Source organism: Camelus ferus, chromosome 27 (genome assembly GCF_009834535.1).
Source record: "Camelus ferus isolate YT-003-E chromosome 27, BCGSAC_Cfer_1.0, whole genome shotgun sequence".
NCBI lineage: Eukaryota > Metazoa > Chordata > Mammalia > Artiodactyla > Camelidae > Camelus > Camelus ferus.
In genome coordinates this window covers 5,822,218-5,844,950 of record NC_045722.1, presented here as the reverse complement: position 1 = coordinate 5,844,950, position 22,733 = coordinate 5,822,218, and the positions used below count along the sequence as shown (strand labels likewise).

Sequence of the window (22,733 nt, the reverse complement as noted above, 5' to 3'; positions counted from 1 at the left end):
CAGTCCCAGCTCCCCGGCTGCCTCCCCTAGGGCCGTACCCCTAACTCAGTGGGCGGTACACAGTAGGTGCTTAATAAGTACCTCTGTTGACCCACGTGACTTGTACTGAGCTTGATGAGACTGTCAGCCGTGGGCCAAGTATCCATCATCCATCCGAGCCTACACTGTGCCACGCCCTAGGCCGAGGCGAGGGGAGTCTACATTTTTGAAATAAGGTAAGATAGAGGCCCCGATGTCCAGAAGCCAGGGTCTCACACACTGAGGGCAACTTCACTCTTGTCCCCAGGCCTTTGTGTTAGAACCTCCCTTCAGGGCCCTCTCATGGCCTGCCTCCTCCAGGAAGCTCTCCCAGACACTCCAGACTTGCCTGCCCGTCAGGGTCTCGGCCTAGACCAGGTTGCCCCTCCCACACCAGCCTGGAGGGCTCCTTGTGGGTACAGTGAGTGGCAGCCGTGACAAGATGGGTCGCCTGCTTGTCACCATGGAGCCTTGGGATGTGCTCGGGGTGGGCACCTGGCAAAGCTAGCCTGGCTGTTCCGCGTGGGGGTTGGCAGCTCATCCTCCGGGACCCATCCGCTGGTTGCAGGGAGCACCCCCAGGTCCCATGGGCTGCTCATTCGCAGCCTCTGGGAGGGTGGGCGGAGGGCTGGGGGGTGCACAGGCTGGATGGGGCGAACGAGGAGGACAAAAGCTAAGGGGTTAAGTGACCCTGGAAACAGCCTGGCAAGAGCTGAGAGGGCAGAGCAGGCCTCCCCACCCCTGCTGCCTGGAGATGCAGCGTTTCTGTCCCTCCCTGACCTCAGACTGGCCAGAAGGCCAGAGACTCAGCCACATACGGTGAGAGGTTACTTCCACCTTCAAGTGATTTTTTAGCGGTCTCCTCCTCCACATGTTAACTCAGCAACCATTCTCTGGGCGCTGGCAGCGGAGAACACACAGGTAAGACCTGGTCGCCAGCTCCAGGGATCCCCACAAGCCCCTTCAATGCATTTTAAAGGCATTATGTGGGTGCAGGGGCTTACTGATACCACTTAAACCACACATCAGCCTCACAGAAAGCTCACCTTGACTCTTCCTTCCCACCTCTGGGCCTTTGCTCTGGCTGTCACCCCTGTTTCTCCCCTGTAAGGCCTGGCAGAAGTCCCACCTCCCTCAGACAGCTGTCACCTCCCCATCTCATTCATCCTGCCCCAGGTAGAGCGCTGAGGGCCGCGGGCTCTGGAAGCTGCCTGGTGGGGTGTGCAGGAAATGAGGGGGAATTGAGGCAGCGGGGCTGGGCCAGCTTCCTGCGAACATCTCTGTGGTCACCGCCAGCGAGGGCAGCCCCCAGGAGGGCAAGGTTTTGAATCATCACACCTTCCGACCTGTTTCACTCCTGCTTGTCTCAGCCGAAAACGCTGTGTTTTCCTGTCTGAAGAGATTTTGGTTTCGTGATCTCTCCTCCTCTGAGCTCAGAGAGTAAAGATATCCCTGAGGATGCTGTGGGGAGAGAGAAGGGCCTGTTCCCATCAGGGCTTCCTGGAGGCCAGCGTACTCCAGGCCCAGCCTGCAGCACAGGGAGGTGACAGGAGCCATCTCCTGTGAGCAGGAGCCTTTTGGCCAGCAGGTGGGCTGGTGGGAGGTGGGGATGCCACCGCAGAGATGGGGAGGTGACGCATGTCACAGGCTGGGGATGCAGTACAGAAGATGTTCACACTGGAAATTCAGACTGAGACAGAGTTCCAGGCTGAGAGCCAAGTCGAAAAGGGCAACAGGATGAGTTACACATGAGGATGCTGGTGACTGACAACAGAGGGCAGAGGCCTGCATGGGGTCCCCATCCTTGACATGTGATGGAGACACAGTAGAGGAGAGCTCCGGGAAACCTTGGTGACAGTTTCCCTGAGTGTCAATGGGGAGGAACCCAGGAATGATAGAAAAGCTAAGAGAAATCATCTTTTCTGAATTTTGTGGGGCAGAGAAAGATTTCAGATGGTCCCCAAATGCCCCACAGGATCAGAGTTTAAGGCCATTCACCTGGGAAGAGTTTGTCAACCCACAATGGGCTCCCTCTGGTCCCAGGAAAAGTTGAGGTCTCCCCACAATAGAGCTGGGGCTGTCTCCTTGAAAGTCTGGCTGAGAGAGAGAGGTGATGTCCTGGGCCCTGCTTTGTGAGTGGAACTGTGATGGCCTGAAGGAGAAGAAAGGTCTGCTGCCCAGAGGTGAGTGGGTGGGGGACCTGGAGCAGTCAGAGCCTGCAGTCCTGCTCCCCTGTCCCGAGCAGACCGAGCACCCTCATCCGTGCAGCCCCCAAGGAACAGCAAGCTCATGGGCGCAAACAGGAGCCTGAGGTGAGCATAGACTCTGTCACCATCAGGACCATCCCAGGGTGGGAGCAGAGACTGCATGTCCGCCTGGCAGTGCTGTAAACTCAGGCAGGGGCTCCCAGCATCCAATGTGTGTAGGGGTCGGGATAGCAGGGAGGAAGGACCAGCTGCCCCAGGAGGCTGTGATTCCTTACAGCCACCTTGGGCCTGGGAGGAAGGGCCTGAGTTCCTGGGCCCAGGAGGGTGGAGAAAGGCCTCGGTATTTAGGAGTGTTGAGTTTGTTGTTCTGGGCTGTGAGCCTGCAGACAATGCAGAGGAGAACCAGGCATTGCCCCTGTTCAATGGGCTCACAGTTCAGTGGGGTAACAGACACTCAATGTATCAACCCAAGATGACAACAGGACAAGTGCTCAGAAGGGACAGAAGAGGAAGCCAGGCCAGATGCTGCACATAGGGAATTAGCATGTTCAAAGGCCTTGAGTTAAAAAGGAACATGGCATACAGCAGGAACTGGTGGGTGGCCAAGTGACTGGGGCAGAGAACAGGGCTAACAGGTGGTAAGTGAAGCTGGAGGGATGGCGATGGTGGGCCAGGGGCCAGGGTGGTGGCAGTGAGAGGTGGACAGGTAGGAGATTTGGGAGGTGGAAGGGAAGGTAATGCAGGGGGAGGCGGGTGGAGCCGAGGGCAGCTCCCAGGTTTCTGGTGTGCATAACCAGGAGCCCTGGTGGTGCGTTTGCTGAGAAGGGAGACCTGCAGAAGGAGCAGGTTTCTGGGGGCACTGAGTCCATCTCAGACACTCTGAGTCTGAGGTGTCTGTGAGATGTGAGAGACCAAAGGAGGTGAGGGGCAGGCAGTGAGTGTGCAGGCCGCGGGCTCTGCGGGGTCTGGGTGGGATGTGGGCATGTTGTGGGTGAGGGATGGTGGGGAAAAGGGGCCACGCTGGGCCTGGAGAAGCCCTAACCATGAAGGGGGAGACCAAAGCAGGAGAGTGTGTAGGGAAGGAGAGGGATTGGAGGCGTAACCACTGGCAAGGCGTCACCTGTCGGAAAGTCCTGACCTCTCCCCTCCCCGACCAGGGCATGTCAGGTCACCATGGCCATTACCCCTCTCCTTCCTCTGGTGAAAAGCAGAGTCCCACCGGGTTCCACCTCTCACCAGTTGTGTGACCATGGTCAGTTTCTTAACCTCTCTGACCCTTGTTTTTCTCATCTGTAAAATGGGGATAATGATGGTGCCCTCCCTGCCTGGAAGAGCTGTGAGGATTAAGTAATTTAAGCTCACGCTGGAACCTCCATCAGCAGCACCTGGAGGCAAGTTAAAACAGTGTGCCAGGCCCCACCCCCGAGCTTCTGCTTCAGGAGGCTGGGGTGGAGCCTGAGAATTTGCGTTTCTAACAAAGGCCCAGGTGATGCTGATGCTGCTGGCCTGCTCCTTCTCCATGGCCATGGCCTCAGGTTCCCCAGCTGTCCCAGGACCGCGGGAGATGCAGGTGGGTGGGCCGGGCTGTCTCGCTGGGTGTCATGCAGCCATATGGCCACCAGGGGGCGGGCGTGCCGCTCTGCAGAGAGACTGGATGAGAGCCGAGAGCTGGCTGGACGCCCCAACCTCGCCCCACTCCAGGGCGGCTTAAGGATGCTGCCAGTGACAGGCTGCCTCTCCGCTGCCTCTGTCTGACCCCAGCAAGCCTGGCCATGCTCTGGCCTCAGTTTCCATATCTGCCTCGATTGACTGTGCCCCCCCCCCAACCACCCAGGATGCCTGAGGAGCCATGGTGTATTTTACCTCCTTGGTTAAGGGGCTACAAACACCTTCAAGGGGACCCCCTACCTGAAGGTGAATTCTGATAAGAGGAGGTACCCAGTAAGCTCTTAGGTGGGACACTTTGGAGGTACAGCTCAGGTCAGATTCAGGAGCTGGGGGCACCCCCTAGACTGGTGGGGGCATGCAGACGTGGGCCCAGGGGAGGCAGCAACTTTATAAAGCACCTGCTTTGTACCAGATCCTGATGAAAGTGCCTTATACGTATAAATTCATTTACTCCTCCCAACCACTCCATTTGCACTATTATTAACCTCATTTTGCAGAAGGGGGAACCAAGACACAGAGAGGCTGGGTAACTTGCCCAAGGTCACTTAGAGAGTGAGTGCCAGAGCTTGGACTGAACCCAGGCTGTCTGGCTCCAGGGTCTGCTTCTAAAGCAGGTGGGAGTCCAGAGCAGGAAGACCCTGCCCAGGTCCTGCTGGTTTCCTGGGCTGAGATCCAAGTCACCTCCCACCTCTGCGGGAGCAGAGAGCTTACCCCTCTGGGAGGCCCCTGCCTCCGAGAGCTGATGGGCTGGGAGAGGCCCTTTCCCCATCAGTGCTGTTCTGACCCAGGGACCGCCGTGTCTCGTGGTGCCCCTCACCTGTCCGCAGCAGGTGGGACGGGGTCCCGGGGGGCTCCGACATCTTTGCTCAGGCCTCAACTCCGTTTGTGGCCTGGGAAGAGCCCCCTCAGCAGGAGCGCCAGATAAAATACAGAATGTCCTGTTTAATTTGAATTCCAGATAAACAACAAATATTTTAAACATGTATGTTCCAAATATTACATGGGTCATGCTTGTACTCAAAAAATGTTTGTTGCTTCTCTGAAATTCGAACTTAACTGGGTGTCCTGTATTTTACTTGCTCCATCTGGCAACTCTAGCCTCGGGCATCACCCCCTACCCCTGCCCAGTGCCAGCCCCTTCCTGCTCTCCCTGGGCCCTCCCTGGAGGGGACAGTGCCTGCATCTCTGCTTCAGACTGGCTACCCTGTTGCCTCCTGACTCCTCCTGCCGGGTTCTCTCAGGCACCCCAAGTTCAGTGCACCCTAAAGTCAGCTCTCCACCTTCCCTCCTGGGCGCCCTCTCAGAGGTGCCACCTGTCCACCCAGCCACTCAGCCAGGGACAAGGGAGCCCCTCAGCCTCACACTGTCCTCCCCTGTATACCTTATGCGTCCTGTCCAGAGGCCCCCACATCTCCCCTCCTGCTCCTCTGCCCTGCTCACCACCCTCCGTCCAATTACAGCCCCCATCCAGCTCCCTCCAAAATGTCCTTGGGCTATTTGCCAGGTTCGAACCGCCCTCTCCTGCTTCAGCTCATCCTAAAGAAGGAAGAAGCCTGTGGGGGAAGGGGCTCTAGGAGGCGGGGAGGGAGGGCCCGCCACAGTGGGAGGTTCGATCACTGTATAATTTCCAAAAAGCTTTGCCATCCAGAAATCCCAGCTGGGGCTCTGAGTGGGTGATCGTGGTCTGGCTAGAGGGTCCTTTGGGTCTAGATCTGAGTGAGTGACCTATGGCTCTCCCACCAAAATAAAAGTCCCTGGGCCCAGCCAGGACTTCAGGTTCCGCTGTGCTGTCCTGCTGACCCTGGCCTTTCTCTTTTGCAGCTCCCTGAGGGCCTCCTTTGACTCCCTGAAGCAGCGTAAGTCCCACCTTTCCTGCATTACAGGCTGCAGGGTGACAGGACCTTCCGGGAACACCAGATCCCCCACAGACGGAGATGGATGAATTCTGGCTGGGAGTGGGGAGCTCAGGCTGTGCACAGGGCTGCGAGGCTGGTGGAGGACTTGGGGCTGACAGAGACGAGCTGGGGTTGGGGCTGGGCTGGTCCAGGCAGGGGCGAGCGTGTGAGTAGCTGGGGCCCATCAGGTCTGACACCGGGGACTGATGACCTTACTCTGCCCACAGAAATGGAGAACGTGGGCAGCTCCCACATCCAGCTGGCCCTGGCCCTGCGGGAGGAGCTGCGGAGCCTGGAGGAGTTCCGTGAGAGGCAGAAGGAGCAGAGGAAGAAGGTGAGGCGGGTGCTGGGGTGGGGCCTGGGGTGGGGGGAGTGGGAGGTGGTCCTTGTTACCATGTGTGCGTGTCTGAGTGCAGGCTGGGTGTCCCCACTAGAGCGCAGGCGCTGGCTGGGGTCTACGGTGAGGCCAGTCTGCCCCCGGGCTCCCCTCGCTTTCTGTTCTGAGCGGTAGCTGTGAAAACCAGGCTGGGGGGTGATGGTAATTTGGAGGAGAGGAGGGTGTGGACAGAGGCCAGGCCCCAGGAACCAGGGCCCAGCTCTCAGGCCTGAGAGTCCCCCTGGGGTCTTCCCCCTGAGCAGGCTCATATCAGGAAGAGGGAAAGATGGTCTTTTTGACCATTCTGTTACAAAAAGCTGGGATGTCTGGACGACAAAGCCACAGCAGGCTGTAGAGGGCCTGTGACAGCTCAGAGGAGGCCACTGAAGCTAGGGAGTCACCAGACTGGCCGAGCAGAAACCCAAGGAGCAGGGCTGTGGGAGAAGGGACCCTGCAGGGCTGCCTGAGGCTGAGGGAGACAGCCGGCAGGAGTCCGGGGTGTTAGGCCCACCTCCGCATCCAAAGGAACTTTCCATCCATCCGTCGGATGGTCGTCCCTAGATGGAGGGAGGGCCTGTATGGACAGGAAGTGAGGTCCTTGTCACGGGAGGTGTGGAAGCAGAGGCTGGAGGCTGCTTGTTAGGGAAGATGCAGGAGTTGTAGGGGAGGTGGGTTGGGGGACCTCTGTGTCCCAGGGCCCCCTCCCAAGCCTGAGGCTCTCTGATTGGCTGCGCATGTGGCCCCTGGGAAGACAGGTGGGGATACGTGCTCAGCCTGTCAGATCCTGAGTGATGAGGGTGGTGCCTTGGACAGGGTGGGAGAGGCCAGTGCATAGAAATACTTCTTGCTCCCAGAGGAAGGATCATTATAAACTGTTCAAAGAATTGAAAATGGAAAATTCCACACAACTGAGCAGTGAAGAGGATGGCGACAGTTCATGGAGTTTGTCCTGGCCGAGTGGCTTCCCTTCTCTGCGCCTCAGTTCCCCTCTTGCAGGCTGCGACGCTTACGTCCACCTCCCAAGCTTTGGGGACAGCCCAGAACCAGGCCCCCCTTCATAGGCAGGTTGCTGGCCGGCCTAATGGCTCTGACCACAGAAGCGTCGTGTGGCCGTAGTCCCTGTCTGCCCGTCCGGCCAGCCGGGGTCTCTGGCTTTTAAGATTCTAAATTAGGGTTCCTGAGCAGACAGCTGTTACCCCCGAGCCAGCCCCAGAAGTTAGCCCAGCCTTGAGGTGCTGGAGCCAGTGGCCTCTCTGGGCTGGGACTGGCCTGCAGAGCGTCTGCTGCAACACTGAGGCCCGGAGGGGGCTATTTTGAGCTTTCCTGTGGCCAGCAGGGCTGTGATGTCTGCAGAAGCTGTTTTGGACAGAGTGACACCTTCTGCAGAGTGGCCAGGGTGCCCACAAGTGGAGGAGAGCTGTGTATTGTGGGGGGAAGCTTGCCTGGGTGTGTGCACACGTGTGTGTGTGTGTGTACATGTGTGTGCACACAGGAGAATGTGGGTACATGTGTGCATGCCTCAATGTTTTGGGTGTGGCCAGGTGACTTCCTGAGGTCTCCCTGCTAGCATGGGCCCACTGAGGCCCCAGGCACCAGCCTGCTCCAGCCGCAACTCAAGGGGCATTTTATTTCCACTTCTCCTCGTACCTTATACCCAACCTCTGTCCAGGCCAAGTTCACCCGATCTGAACAAGGAGCTGGGGAGGGGAGGGGAGGGTGCAGTGGCCCCGGGTGCCTGTATGTGTAGCCGTGACTCAGTTTGGGGGGGTGTGTGCACGGTCCCATGGCTGTGGGGTGGGGAGCCATGGGAAAGTGTGTGTGTGTGTGTTCTTGTGAGTGGTGTCTGTGGGTGCTCTGTGAAGGCTTGTGTGTGCAAGTGTGAGCAGTGGGGCCTGTTAGTGCTTGAGTGTGTCGTGTGGAGCTCTGCGTGCGTGTGTGCACCAGCGTGCTGTGCACGGGTGTGATCGCTGTGCGTGGGTACGGAGGCTTGTGAGCGGAGGCCCGTGTGTGCATGCAGGCTGGGTGTGCCCGCCAGAGAGCAGGCACGGGCTGGGGTCTGCAGCGAGGCCGGGCCGCGCCCTGGGCTCCCCTCGCTTCATGTTCTGAGCGTAGCTGTGAAAGACGGTGGGACAGGGAGGGAGCCTTGTCATCGCCACCGTCAGAGCCAGGAGGGGAGGCCGGGCCTCATCCCAGGGACACCCTGTCCTCTTGGCCTAGAACATCCTGAGGCCACAGCCCCACGCTCAGAGCCTTGTGTCCCCCGCAGTATGAGGCCGCCATGGACCGTGTCCAGAAAAGCAAGCTGTCGCTCTACAAGAAGGCCATGGAGGTGAGTGCGAGAGTCTTAGGCCTGGAGGGGCGGCTGGGCTCAAGGTGTGGAACCCAGGAGCCTTGGGCTGGGCACAGGGGACAGGGCTGGCCGTAGGCCTCCACCCAGCAACAGGAACAGCAGCCTGCTGGGTCTGGGGGGCTGCACTGGGTCCCAGGGCCCCATACAGACTGACGCAGGCCTTGCCCTCGGGGGGCTCATCCTGACTGATGAGCAGGTGGTCAGTCCCAGACAGCGGTCCACAGGGCCATCCATGCCGTCAGCTCGGGACTCTGGGGGCAGAGGGAGGAGGGACCCCCGAGCTGTGTCCCCTAGGACACTCGGTGAGGAGAAAAAGGGCTCCACCAGGGGACCACACGTGCAGAGGCTGGCATCGTGACAACGCATGGCTTTTGCAGGGCCCTGCTGGTGGTTTGATGAGGCTGGGCTCATGGGTAGGGCTACGCTGTCCCCACTGGGAAGGGGCCTGGCAACAAGACTCCCTTGTCCATCTCCATTCCGGACCCTGATCCCTGTCCCCGGTGAGGAGGCCCCCACTCCATCCACAGCCCCCAGCAGGGAGAAGGGAGGCTGGGCTCAGGAGCCTCACTCTGGGGCGCCCCAAGTCATGCCCTTCCACACCCCCAGTCCAAGAAGACATACGAGCAGAAGTGCCGGGACGCAGATGATGCCGAGCAGGCCTTCGAGCGCATCAGTGCCAATGGCCAACAGAAGCAGGTGGAGAAGGTGTGTGGGGCCACTGAGGCCATGTGGTGTCACACGGCTGGGGCGGGGCAGGGCAGGGAGGCAGGGCAGGGGTGCCACAGACACCCCAAGGCAAGGCCTGCACCTGGGACATTCTGGCTGTTCACCTCTCTGAACCTCCATCTCCCCATCTGTGAAATGGGTTTCCTAGAATCTCAGGGCCTGGACAGACAGGGTCAGCTTGACTCCCTTTGCCATCCATCCCCAGGCTGCCCCCAAGGACCCATTCCTCAGAGCAGGCCCACTGCAGCCCCACTGCAGCCCAGGCCCAGAGCTCACAGACAATGAGAACAGACGCTAACCCTCACACAACCCTTTGGAGAAGGGCTCACTAGGCCCAAGTCACAGAGAGGAAACAGGCCCAGAGACGGTGAGGGACTTGTCCAAGTTCTCAGGGCCAGGAAGCAACAGAGAAAAGACCCAAACCCAGGTTGTCCGGAGCCCAAACTCTTGACTGCTCTGGCCTCTTGGCCAGTTGCGGGGGCGGGTGTCAGAGCTGCCATGGCCCAAGAACACAGTTGCCCGTTGCACAGACCGGAAGGCTGAGGCCCAGAGAGGGCAGGGGCCTGGAGTGAGCTGGTCGCAGCAAGCCCCAGCCAGTGGGTTCAGGAGTTGTCATGGGGCACCAGCCCTGGTCAGTGTCTCCCTCTTGGTCTCGGCATCCTGTTTTCACGTGTATCTGCATGAGTTGCAGGTTTGTTTTATTCCTTTTTTATTGGAACCAGCCTGTGGTCCTCTGTGGGGCGTGGCTGGAGTTAATGAGAGAACTTGTCCACAGCTGGCTCCTGAGTGGTCCCCCAGGTGGCCAAGGGAGTCCCTTCGGAGTCACTCAGGGAGGCTGGGAGCCCAAGGGCTGGGCTGGGCTGGGAGGCCCTGGGGGCGGGGCCTCAGGGCTGCTCTCTGTCTCCTCAGAGCCAGAACAAAGCCAAGCAGTGCAAGGACTCGGCCACGGAGGCAGGTAGGCAGCCGGCCCACCCCCTCAGCTGGGGGAAGTGGTGGCCTGGACAGTCCTCTCCCTGCAGCACACTTCCCTCACCCTGGGGACAGTTACATGCTCCTCACTCTCACTTCCATACTTTTGTGCAAGTAAGATAAAAACATTCGTTTTCTCACATTTGCCAACACTGCTCTTGGTGCTTTGCATATTTTAACTAATCCACGTGACAGTCCTGTGAGGTGGCCACTATTATATCCTCTTTAACAGATGAGGCAGCTAAGGCACAGAGAGGTTAAGTGACTTGCCCAAGGGCACACAGCCAACAAGTGGTGGTAACTGCATTCGAACCCAAGCCATCTGACTCCAGAGCCCAGGACTATCACAACCACAATCAAGGGAGACAGACCTACTCGCCTCCCACCTCTCCCTCCCTCCCATCTATACACTGACACATGTGTATGCACACAGCCTTCCCTTCTCTGGGCCTGTCTCCTCTATCCTTCATCCGATGCCAGAAGTCCCAACACCCCTCTCTCTGCTAGCATGGCTCCTAGGACAGAGAGCTTTCGATTACTCCCTTGCACTGGGAAGGCTCTCCCTTCTGCTAGCACGGCCTTTCCCAGGACGCAGCAGCTCCCTTGGCTGGGGACAGGTGAGCCCCAGAGAATCTGGAGATAGAGGTCATGGCCCAGCCTGTGGGCTGCCCAGCCCATCAGCTCCCTACACTCCCCTCCACCCCTCCTTCAGTGCCAGCCTCTCTGAGCCTCAGTTTCCCATCTAGAAAGTGAGGGTGGGAGCCAGGGATGGCGAAAGACCCGGACTCTGACCTTGGGCATCTGAGGCTCGGCTCCAGGCTTGGCTCCAGCCCCAGCCCCAGCCCCAGCCCGCTGGAGCATAGTGGGGAGCTGGGAGTCACCCTGAGAAGAGCAGTACCAGTGTGCGGGGCCCTGACGAGCATTCAGATGCAGCCCCAACAGCCAGGGTGGGGCCCCCTAGGGAGGAGGAGGGGTTCCAAGGACTTGCACAGGAGGGCACTCGGGGCAGGGGCACTGCTGGAGCAAAGGAGGGGCCGTGGGAGGGTATTCAGGCCACCGGCCTCCCTGAGGACCACCTGTGCTTCCAGAGCGGGTGTACAGGCAGAACATCGAGCAGCTGGAGAAGGTGCGGGGCGAGTGGGAGCAGGAACACCGGGCCACGTGTGAGGTGAGTGACCCCACTCCTTCCCTCAGCTACAATGGGACAGACGCCCACCCCTGCTCCAGCTGCTTCATGGGGGGATGAGGCATCATTGCTTCCTTCATTTTCTCTTCCACTCATGCCACTGGCCCTGTGCTGGGTCCCTGCCCCTGGGGAGTTCATTGCCTGGCTCTGTGCTCTAGGCCCCTTTTTGCAGGCAGGCATCCTTCACCTCCACTGGCTGAAGCCCAAACTGAGGCTCAGACAAAACCCATAGCGTCCCTGGGCCCTGCTGACCGACAGGGCCTGGGAGACAGGCCTCAGGATTCAGGGACCAGTGCTCCTCCCATGACACTCCCCAGAAGCCGGTACAAAGGTTGGGGTGGGAACCCCCAGGAAGAATCTGTCCTTTAGACTTGGCTTTCAGCAGAGGGAGTCTGGCTGAGTGGGGCCCGGTCTGGCCCAGCCCTGCAGCAGAGCCCTCCACTTCTCTTACTCCCCCAGGCCTTCCAGCTGCAGGAGTTTGACCGGCTGACCATCCTCCGCAACGCCCTGTGGGTGCACTGTAACCAGCTCTCCATGCAGTGCGTCAAGGACGATGAGGTGGGGGCTGAGGGTGGGGAGGGGCAGGGCTGGGTGGAGCATGGGGAGAGGGCAGCCCCCCAGGCCTACCTGAGTCTGGCAGCAGACAGCTTCCTCTGTGGTCCACGGCCTGGCCCCAGGGCTCTCAGCCCCTGCCCCGCCTCGCTGCCGGCACCTGCTCCCTGTGCTCCAAGGCCTTGGCTCTGATAGCAGAGCCACAGAGCACCTGCACCGTCTGCCAGGGTTAGGAAGGTGGGTGGACACAGGCCCGCAGAGTTTGGGGAGAGGCTGGAGGACCCTGGGTTGTCTGCTCCAGGCCTGGCGCTTACAGGAACCAAGGTCTAGTCCCTCCTCTGTCCCCAGACAGTTCCTGGGTGGGTCCTCCTCAGCAGAGAGGTGCTGCCACCCCCCGCTGGGGCCCTTGCCCTCTGTTGGTGCAGCCCCAGAGCCCTGTGCTCTCTCGAGGCAGCCCCTCTGCCCACAGGCTGTTTTGGAGTTTCCCCCTCAAATGACTGACACCCCCCCAGTGGCCTCCTTGTGGCAGAGGAAGGGGTGTGGGCTTTGAACCCTCCCGTAGTGAATCCCAAGCCCAGCGCACTGAATTCTTGCTTTGTGATCTTGGACAAATCACTCTACTTCCAAATTTCCTCATCCGTCAAAAGAGGAAGTAGTGTCGCCCTCAGAGGATGGGAGTGAAGTGACTCCTTGCAAAGGAACTTGTGCACAGCTCTTCAGGAAACAGAAGCTGCCAGCCAGGCCCTGACCCCCGGGCCGGCCTTGGGTAGTTACCCCTCAAGGCCTCTGGCCCGGGTTCAGACCCACGGAGGTGAGGCCTGGCCCCTCAGCGTCTGCTCTTGCCTGCCCCCAGCTCTACGAAGAGGTGCGGGTGACACTGGAAGGCTGCAGCGTGGATGGTGACATTGACGGCTTCATCCAGGCCAAGGGCACAGGCACCGAGCCCCCAGGTGAGGCCGGCCTGCAGGCAGCACAGCCTCTGCGTCCAGGCCCAACTCGCCCTGACGGCCCGGCCGCGGTTCTCTGCGCATCAGCTGCCGGGACCAAGAGGGAGAGGCTCACATCTCCCTTCGGAGGGGGGCAGTCAGGGACAGTGTCACACCTCCCCGCTGGGGGGGAGGGGTCAGGGACAGTGCCGGGGCTCTAGCCTGCTACCTCCTCTGAGACAGAGGATGAGCTGAGCTCAAGAACCCTGGTAACACTGAAGGGGTGGAGGGCAGGGGTAGAGGCAGGGAGCCTCCCAGAGCCCCCTCCCCAGCCTGTTCAGTACCACTAAGTCCTAAGTTTAGAATATTCGGTCTTGGTGGTACCTGTGGTGGGGTCTCTCGTGGAAGCACCAGGGTGGGCCAGGGGAAGGTGGGGCCCCAGACTGGGTCTTTGGGTGGGGACAGGATGGGGGTGTCCTGTCTGGCCCCCCACCCTGGGCCTCACGGGCTTGCTGCCCGCAGCTCCGGTGCCCTACCAGAACTACTATGATCGGGAGGTCGCCCCGATGTCCAGCAGCCCCGGCCTACAGCCATCCTGTGGCATGATAAAGAGGTGAGCGCAGACTGGGGCGCAGAGGCTGGGGCTGGGGGGAAAGGGGGCTGCCAGGAAGCAAGGCCCGCCTCTCCTCCTTAACTGGCTCTTCCCTGTGTATTTACCGAGCATCTACTGTGTACATGGTGCTGGGCACTCTTTAGGGACAAGACAGGCTCACTCTAGCCTCATGCCACCCTCAGCCTAAAGGGACAGAGGCATTAAGCAGTCACACCCCGCTTATTCACTAGCAACTGCACGCAGACTTTCAGGGTGGCTTGTCCCTTAGGCCCTGCCGCTAGCCTGGCTGGAGCCCTGGACTGACAGGCTGCAGTGGTGACCTCTCCCGCTGGTGAGATCAGGGCAGCCCGTACTCCTGGAGAACGCTCCAGGCTTTCCCAGGGCTCCTCACCTGGACTGGCTGCAGTGGGTGTCATCTGCACAAGCCATGTACCTTCTCTAGGTGCAGAGCCTGTGAATGTAGGGGGCAGACCCAGATCTAAGGATGCTCCTGTTTCAGGCCTTAAGTGACGATGATGACAGCCCACATATCCCCTGTGTGGGTATCTAGGAACATCTGTGGGCTTCACGTGGTGCCGGTGGCCCACCCCCACCGCCTCTCCCTCCAACCTACTGTGGAGAAGGCCCTGTCTTTTGAGAGATGGGCGAGGGGTGGGGCTCCCAGCCCTCTGGGGACAGCTCATTTCCAAGGCCTCTGGAGCCCCCCTGCAGGAAGTCTCCGGGGAGACAGAGGCTCGTGGGCATCACAGCGCACACCCCTGCGAACCCTGAGAACCAGAGGCCCCCAGGAGAGGAGGGCATTCCCACCTGCACTCTTACCAAAGTCTTGGAGGACCCAGACCCCAGCAAGGCGGCCCCGTGTCCCTGGTGAAGCTGAGCCTTCAGCCTTGGCCCGGCTCCCCCCGCACCCCCCAGGAAGACTAAGGCAGGGAAGTAGCATCAGCCTCTACTCATTTAGCCCTTAGCACCACCCGCTGTGGGCACCCTCACCTGTCTCCCTACTACTTACCCCAGTGTCTGCCTCTTGCTTTTTGCTTTCTTCTTTTACTCAACAAATGTGTGTAAATCTGGCTCCAGGCCTGAAGCGAGGCACAGGGGAAGGGGTGAATTAGCCCAGCACTGCCTCCTGGAACCCACTTTGCGTGGCCAGGTCACAGGGAAGCTGCAGGGAAGAGGACTGTCCGGGCCAAGATGGGTGATGTAGGCCAAGCTCCGGGCAGCAGCTCCTTCACGCCTCGGGGAGGCTGGGGCAGCGGCCTGGGCCCTGGAGAACAGAGGTCTCAGAGCCACCAATTAGGCCCTGCAGGGACCCGGTACAAGATGACGGCTAGTGTGAGGGACTGGGAGAGCGCCGCCGCTGGGGCCCCCCTTGGGGGAGCTCTCATGCTGAGGGGCACCCCGTCAATCACACCTGTGCCTGGAGCCCCAGGGCTCCCTGCTTCATCCACCTCCCCAGGACCCACCTGCTTTCCTCCCTGTCCCCAGGTTCTCTGGGCTGCTGCATGGAAGTGCCAAGACCACATCGTCAGCAGCTTCTGCAGGTAACTGGGGGTGCTGTGAGGGCCCCCAAACTGTCACCCTGCAGGGAAGGAGAGGATGCCTACTTGGCACAGATGGGTCCTCCAGCAGCAGGGGGGTTGGGGTTTGGGGAGAGGCTGAGCCAGGTCTGGGGAAGCTCCACATCAGGGGGGGGCCTCCAGGGGCCACTGTTTCTTCCAAGGGGCGGGCGCCAGGCCTGACCCTGCTCTCAGCCTCCACAGAGAACCTGACCCCCACCCCTGAACGGAACGACGGTGTCTACGCCGCCATCGCTGTGCAGGAGACGCCAGGACCCTCCACCCTGCCAGCCCAGGAGTACAGGGCACTCTATGACTACACGGCCCAGGTGAGGACCCGCCCTCCTGTCTTCCCCGGGAGGGCACTGGTATGCCCAGGGTGTGCTCACACGTAGGCACGAGCATTGTGTGCTGGAGTGGGTGCCCTTAGGACAGCACCCAGCATGTAGGGGAGGCCCAGGCCTGCCTGAGTCTGGTCACACGCATACGTGGTGTGCAGGCAGACCGACAGCTGGGGCTCCCCGAGGAAGTGGTCTGAGGGTCAGGTTCTGCACCCACAGGTGAGGGCCTTGTTCCCACGACCATGAGTGTCCAGGGTTTGACTTTCGGAGGCCCATAAGGGGAGGATGAGTCAAGGAGCCACAGGGTACCATGCCAAGGTCCCCAGGAAGCCTAGTCTGCTCCTTGCTTTGAGGTGAGGTGTACAGAGCTGGACTCCTAGGTTCCCCAGGACAGAGGCCAAGCATCCCTTCAAGGACAGAGCTGTCCCAGCAGGCCCCTTCAGCCTGATGTGCCTTCATTCTCTTGCCCAGGGCAGGCTGCACTGACTCCCAAGGCCCAGGCCCTGGATGGGGAGACAGGCCGGGATGATGACACTGTGCTCATGACAGGGCTAGCAGGGTGGGAGCATGGCAGGCCACCTGCCACAAACTGGCTAGGCTGCTGTGTGTCAGGAGCAGGGAGAAGGGAAGGAGCCCCAGGTTGTGGGAGGCCCACAGTGACAAACCAGAGACGAAGAGGCCGAGTCCCACAGAGCACCCTACGTCCTGCCTCAGCTGACAGCCCGCCTGGGAGACAAGCTGGCATTTCGTGCCTGGGGTGTGGGAATGGCTGACCAGAACTGTCCCAGCAGGCCCCTTCAGCCTGATGTGCATTCATTCTCGCCCAGAATTCTGATGAGCTGGACCTCTCTGCGGGGGACATCCTGGAGGTCATCCTAGAAGGGGAAGATGGTTGGTGGACAGTACAACGGAATGGGCAGCGTGGCTTCGTCCCTGGCTCCTACCTGGAGAAGCTCTGAGGAAGGGGCAGTCGTCTCCACCCCAACCTGCCTGTGGGGTCAGCGGTGACCCTACCACTGCCCTGGCCTCGCTGGGGCCCCAAGACAGAGCCTGCCTTCCCAGGAAGGGTGCTGGCTGCTCTCGAGCAGTCTTTGCCACAGGGAATAAAGGAGTGTTTTTTCCTCCTCGCCCTCCGTGTCCAAGTGCTCAATTCAGAGGAGGCGAGGGAGGGGAGAGGTCCAGGAGAGCAGAGCTGCCCCCGAGGCCCCAGCCCGGGTCTGTCCCAGGTCTGCTGGGGATGGAGAGGTGCCGCGCCCCGGGAACCGCCAGGGAGACCACACAAGGAAGCTGAGCGTGTCTGTGACAATGAGACTGGGAGACCAGGCACAGCCTGTCCAACAGAGATGCTGGGGGCTGGCCCGGGAGGCGGCAGCCGGGCTAGAGAGCAATTCTGGACGAACGAGGGAAGCAGATCGCTAGGACTTGGTAGTTTACGGGTGAGAAGAGTGGAAGCAAGGAGAGGAGGAGCTGTTTCCCTCCCCAGGGGGGGTGGGGAGGGGTAGCAGTGGGGACAAGCCTGAGCAAAGGCCCAGAAGAGGCAGGACATACAGGTAGACAAGAAGAAGGGAAAGAGGAGAAAGTCGGGTGTGAGTGCTTTATTTCCTGAAAATACCTGGTCATCTGGACTGAGCGTTCCATTTGACTGCACAGGTTTTTTCAAAACCCTTTGGCCTAGATATTTATCACCATCTCTGACAGGTGCCGCAGTGTCTACTGCCCTGAGGGTGACGGGTAACGGGTGTTAGGTAACAGAGCTTGCGCTCCAGTCGTACAGGAAGCCAGAGAATAGAACTGAAAGCAACTCTTGGGTCACAATTTATACCAGGAAAAAAGGAACCCACGAACAAATCTGATTCACTGCCTCTGCAGCTTTCTCCACTCTGTGTGCACCAGGTCACACCCTCAGCTGCACAGACAGCCGACCTTCCCGGCAGAGGAGATGCTGCCAAAGAGGGAGTTGGCAAGTGTGTAACTGGGTGTGTAAATCACCACAGCCCTCTTCCTGACAGAGGGCTGCTCAAAGACAGAATGGAGCAGAGGCAAAGTCTGGTCTCTGAAGTCAGAGCATCAGTGTCTGAACCCACGCTCAACTTCCTTGTGTGGTCTTCGGCAAGACACAGTTTCTCTGGACCTCAGTTTCATCATCAGTAGGATGGGTGCAGTCAGCACCTGTGTCAGTCACTATCCTTGAAAGTTCAAAATTAAACAGAAGTGCTAACTAAAAGCAAGAGATGATCATTTTTAATAAAAAGGCCACCACCTCTGAATCTTGGGGGTGGCCCAGTGTCCTCACTCAGCGCGCCCTCTGGAGAGCTGTGCTTACGTCACTAATTCCTTCCCCACGGTGACGAGGGGTCTAGGAGAAGCAGTGCGCTATTTGGCTGAACTGGACGCACGCACCACTTGGGCCTGACACGTAATTCCAGCTGCCCTCCCCCCAGCACTCCCAGGCCTGGCAACCCCAGCACAGGGTACCCGAGAGGCCTGTCTGGCTGAACCAGGACGTCGGCCTATGTCTCATCCCGGCGTGCGAAGCGGCAGCACGAGCCTGGAACAAGACCACTAGCAGACAGTGGGCACAGGGTCCCCCGCACCCTCACAGGGTCCCCGGGACCACACAGACTTGTGGCTCTCAAACTGTGCTCAGCAAAGCCCCATCCGGGGCCAAAGCAAGGAGAAGGGGAGCCCCCACCCCACTTCCAGCTCAACTTGTAGACTTTACCTATTGGGTCAACAGTGCTTCTCACCCCTGGCTGCTCAATGGCATCACCCAAGCTTTTTGTTTTTTTAATGCTGACACTTTGGTCCCACCTTAGATGAACTGAATCCAACTCTGCCAGATGATCTTGAACATAAATATTTCAAACATTCTCCTGGTGATCCTACTATGCAGCCAGGATTGAGAATCTCTCTTAATTAATGGGTTCTTCAGCTGAAAAAAAAAAAGTTTTAAAACCATTTTCTTATGGCACCACAGTGCGTATTTCAAACACTGAGTGCTCACTATGCCCGCCAGGAGCGGTACTGGGGATGCAAAGACAGACGAGTCTCTTTTCTATCCTATTGTAATTTCCACACCTATTTTACCTTCAGTGGATAAATGCCAAGAGCAGGAACTCTGTACGAGTCAACTTCCCTCACAACGAGCCGTGTACTCAGCACTGCCCACAAAGGTGTTCAGCAGGTAAACTCAGGATGTTTCTGCCAGGTGCTGCATGCACCCTCAGGGACACTGTAGTAACGGGCCACACGGGATACGTAAATTACTGCCCAGAGCCACAAGGATGCTGGATGTAAGATCAAGCACCCAGAGAGTCGGGGCTCCTACGAGCCAACAATAACCAATAACCAATTAGGAAACACAACAGCAAGATTATCCTGTCACAACAGCCATGGGCGTTAAGTTTCAGAGCAAATTCTCCTCAGTAAACTTAACTCTGTTAGCATCTGTAAGAAAGACAAAGCAAAAACAACCTATCAAACTAGGCAGATGATAGAAACTGGAAATCAAGAGATACAAATTACTGAAACACCTTTAAAAACATCCTGGTCCTCGCTAAGAGCCAAAGATATACATATTTTCATGTAGTGGGAAGCATGACTAGAAGCAAACATAAAGACTGATAATTCCCAAAGTGTCAAAAACAGACCAAGATGGTGGAGCCGGAGGGCGGGGAACTCACCTCCCCCAGTGAACACATCAGAAATACATCCACATGTGGAACAATTCCCACTGAAAACAAACCTGCAGACAGACTCCTGCACAACCAGGGCTGTCAGAAGGGTCCACCCAGAGTCAGGCAGGAAGGGAAGAGAAGCAACTGGATCGGGGTCTGTGCTCCCGAGAGGGGACTCAGTGGTTTGAGCACATTCTGGGTGCCCCAGTCCTGGGGTCTGACCTCAGGAAGACATGTCCCCTTGGCTGGTTGACAGTCGTGGCAGTAACAGAAGGGCTGTGGGAAGCCTGGACCCCACTCGTGAGGAGTGAGCACACACTTATTTAATCCCGAAACAGGGTGGAAAGGGTGGACTGAGACTGGGCCTCCAACCGGTTTCCCACAACTGCCCCAGCACGCACCCCAGCCTGGGCTGAGCGACAGCCCTGGCCCCACTTGCTTCACAAGCAGCTCCACGCTGGGGCGAGCGCTGCCTCGGCCGAGGGGAAAGCCCGGCTGCGAGGCACAAAGGCAGCCCAGACCCAGAGCCGTGCGCAGCCATGACTGGCACTGACAACAGGCAGCGCACCAGAAGCCAGATCTCAGACTGCGGCGGGGCAGCACAGGCCGCGCCGAGGCCCGCGCCGGCGCCCACGCCAGCCCCTCGCAGCGCGGCTCCCATCCAGGGTGAGGAGAGCACACGCTGACAGGGAACTGAGTGAACTTGCACCTGTCCCTCAGGGCTTCTGCTCTAGCAACTTGGGACCCAACCCTGCCCCCGGTAGGGTGGTGTGATGGCCACTGAGCAGAAGAGAAGCCCTGCTCACAGCTGCCCCTGGCCCTGGCCCCTCTACCTCTAGCCCTACCCACCTTCTGTCAAGGTGATAGCTGCCAGCACGCCCTGGAGAAAGATGTCTCGTGTTCACGTCAGATCCAGGTCCCCCACCAAAGCCACTGGGCACATGCAGACTGTACAGGGTTGCTGCCACACAAGGACACCTCTTCACGACCACAACAGGGAACTGTCTCACCTAATTTCACAGAGACAGAAAATTAAGCAAAATCAGAAGACAGGAACTTGTTTCAATTAAAAGAGCAAGAGGAAACTCCTAAAAAACAACTGATGGAACAAAAATAAACAATTTACCAGATAAAGAATTCAAAGCACTAGTAGTAAGAATGCTAGCTGAATTAGGGGAAAGAATAGACGAACACAGTGAGAATTTTAACAACGAACTAGAATATATAAGAGAACCAGCCAGAACTGAAGAATACAATAACATAAATGAATAACACACTAGAAGGAATTAACAGTAGACTAGGTGATACAGAAGAATGCTTAAGTGATCTGGAAAACAGAATAGTGGAAATCACCCATTCAGAACAGCAAAAAGAAAAACAAAACAAATTAAGGAGAACACTTTAAGACATCTCAGAAAACATCAAGTGTACCAACATTTGCAGTGTAGGGGTCCCAGAAGGAGGAGACAGAGCGAAAAGGGTCAAAAATGTGTTTGATAAAATTATGGCTGAAAATTTCCCAAACCCAAAGAAGGAACCAAACATCCAGGTACAGGAAGCACAAAAGGTCCCAAACAAGATGAACCCAAACGGATCCACATCAGAACATATAATTAAAATGGCAGAAGTTAAAGAGAGAATTCTAAAGGCAGCAAGAGAAAACCAAAGATTTATATACAAGGGAACTCCCATACAGCTATCAGCTGATTTTTCTGCAGAAAGCTTGCAAGGCAGAAGGGAATGGCATTAAACAGTCAAAGTGCAGAAAGGGAAAAACCTGCAAACTAGGAGAGTCTACCCAGCAAGGCTATCATTTAGAACTGAGAGAGAGAGAAGTAACTTGTCAGATGAGCAAAAACTAAGAGTTCATCAACACTAAACCAAGTCTAAAAAGAAATGTTAAATGGTCTTTCCTAAGTGGAAAGTAAAAGGCTACAACAAGAAGTACCTACGTGGAAGGAGAGCCCACCAGTAAAGACAAACGTACAGTAAAGACTGAGGACCAGCCACTTAACTGAGCTGGCAGGAAGATTAAAAGTCAAAAACCTGTAAAAACAACTGTAACTTCAACAAGCAGTAACAGATGAACACAAAGATGCAAAAATAGGCCATCAAAACACAAAATCTGGCGAAGGGGAGTAAAAAAATAAACATCTTTTAGAATGTGTTTGAACTTAAATGACTATCTGTTTAAAACAAGCAGCTGTAGTAATGGGTCAACATATATGAACCCCATGATAACCACAAATCAAAAACCTATGACACAAAAACTAGAGAAAAAGGGACACAAACATACCACTGAAGAAAATCATCAATTCACAAGCAAAGAGACTAAAAGAACAGAGAACTACAAAAACAACCAGAAAACAAGAAACAAAATGGCAGTAAATACATACCTATCAATAATCACTTTAAACGTCAATGGACAAATGCCCAAACAATAAACACAGGGTGGCTAACTGGATGAAAAAGTAAGACCCAGCTATATGCTGCTTACAGGAGACTCACTTCAGAGCTAAAGACACAAACAGACAAAGTGAGAGGATGGAAAAAGATACTTTAAGCCAATGCAAATGACAAGAAAGCAGGGGTTGCAATACTCATATCAGACAAAACAGACTTTAAAACAAAGTCTATAACAAAAGACAAAGGACATTATATAATGATAAAGGAATCAATACAAGAAGAGGATATCACACTCACTAACATATACATGCATCTATTACAGGAGTACCTAAATATATAAAGCAAATATTAACAGACATAAAGGGAGAAACCAATGGTAAAACCATAGAAGGAGACTTTAACACCCCACTTACATCAATGGACAAATCATCCACAGAAAATCAGTAAGGAAACAGTAGTCTTAAATGACACATTAGACCAGCTGGATTTAACAGATATCTACAGCACACTACATCAAAAAACAAACAAAACAACAACAAAAAACCCATCAGAATACACATTCTTTTATTCTCCAGGGTAGATCACATACATTCTAGGCCACAAAACAAGCTTAACAAATTAAAGAATATAGATTTTATATCAAGCATTTTTCCCAACTGTTAACGATATGAAACTAGAAATCAATTACAGGAAGAAAAATGGGAAAAGCACAAACACATGGAGACTAAATAAACGCTACTAAAAAAAGCAGTGGGTCAGTAAAGAAACTAAAGAAACCAGAAAATACCTCGAGACAAATGAAAATGGAAACACAACTTTCCAAAAGCTAAGGGACACAGCAAAAGCAGTTCTAAGAGGGAAGTTCACAGCAATACAGGCCTTCCTCGAGAAAGAAGAAAAGTTTCAAACAATGTAACCATCTAAAGAACTAGAAAAAGAAGACCAAAGTCCAAAGTCAGTAGAAGGAAAGAAATAATAAAGATCAGAGAGGAAATGAACAGAGACAAAAAAGAAAAGATCAATGAAACCAAAGCTAATTTCTTAAAATGGTAAAATTGAAAAAACTTTAGCCAGGCTCGTCAAGAAAAAAAGAGGACTCAAATAAACAGAACAGCAAATGAGAGAAGAGAAATAACAACCAGTATCACAGACACAAAAAGTCGTAACAGAATACTACAGAGACGCCAACCAACTGGACAGCCTCGGAGAAAAGAGCAGACTTGTAGAGACAGACAGTTTTCCAGCACCCAAAGTACAGACACGGCTG

At 56.4% G+C, this 22,733-nt stretch overlaps 1 protein-coding gene and 1 long non-coding RNA gene across 4 annotated transcripts in view; one reads left to right on the top strand and one right to left on the bottom strand.

The window, feature by feature from the left end:
* The window catches only part of PSTPIP1 (proline-serine-threonine phosphatase interacting protein 1), a 36,387-nt gene extending 19,875 nt beyond the window's left edge, over nt 1-16,512 (top strand). For 2 of the 3 annotated variants that reach the window (XM_006173506.2, XM_032468961.1), the window contains exons 4-15: nt 5,715-5,749; nt 6,016-6,122; nt 8,431-8,493; nt 9,121-9,219; nt 10,150-10,195; nt 11,298-11,377; nt 11,855-11,953; nt 12,801-12,897; nt 13,396-13,486; nt 14,972-15,027; nt 15,238-15,371; nt 16,211-16,512. In XM_006173506.2, coding sequence (XP_006173568.1) covers nt 5,715-5,749; nt 6,016-6,122; nt 8,431-8,493; nt 9,121-9,219; nt 10,150-10,195; nt 11,298-11,377; nt 11,855-11,953; nt 12,801-12,897; nt 13,396-13,486; nt 14,972-15,027; nt 15,238-15,371; nt 16,211-16,342 — 1,039 coding nt within the window. In that variant the 3' untranslated portion in view covers nt 16,343-16,512. The remainder of the gene's footprint in view (nt 1-5,714; nt 5,750-6,015; nt 6,123-8,430; nt 8,494-9,120; nt 9,220-10,149; nt 10,196-11,297; nt 11,378-11,854; nt 11,954-12,800; nt 12,898-13,395; nt 13,487-14,971; nt 15,028-15,237; nt 15,372-16,210) is intronic. The other variant, XM_014558346.2, reaches the window with a different exon arrangement.
* A 1,653-nt stretch (nt 16,513-18,165) lies between these two features.
* LOC116660194 lies at nt 18,166-20,636 on the bottom strand. The gene is made up of 2 exons (XR_004315587.1): nt 19,910-20,636; nt 18,166-18,315 (listed from the first exon to the last, which is right to left on the bottom strand). It is a non-coding gene; the product is annotated as an uncharacterized LOC116660194 (long non-coding RNA).
* Nucleotides 20,637-22,733: the final 2,097 nt, after the last annotated feature.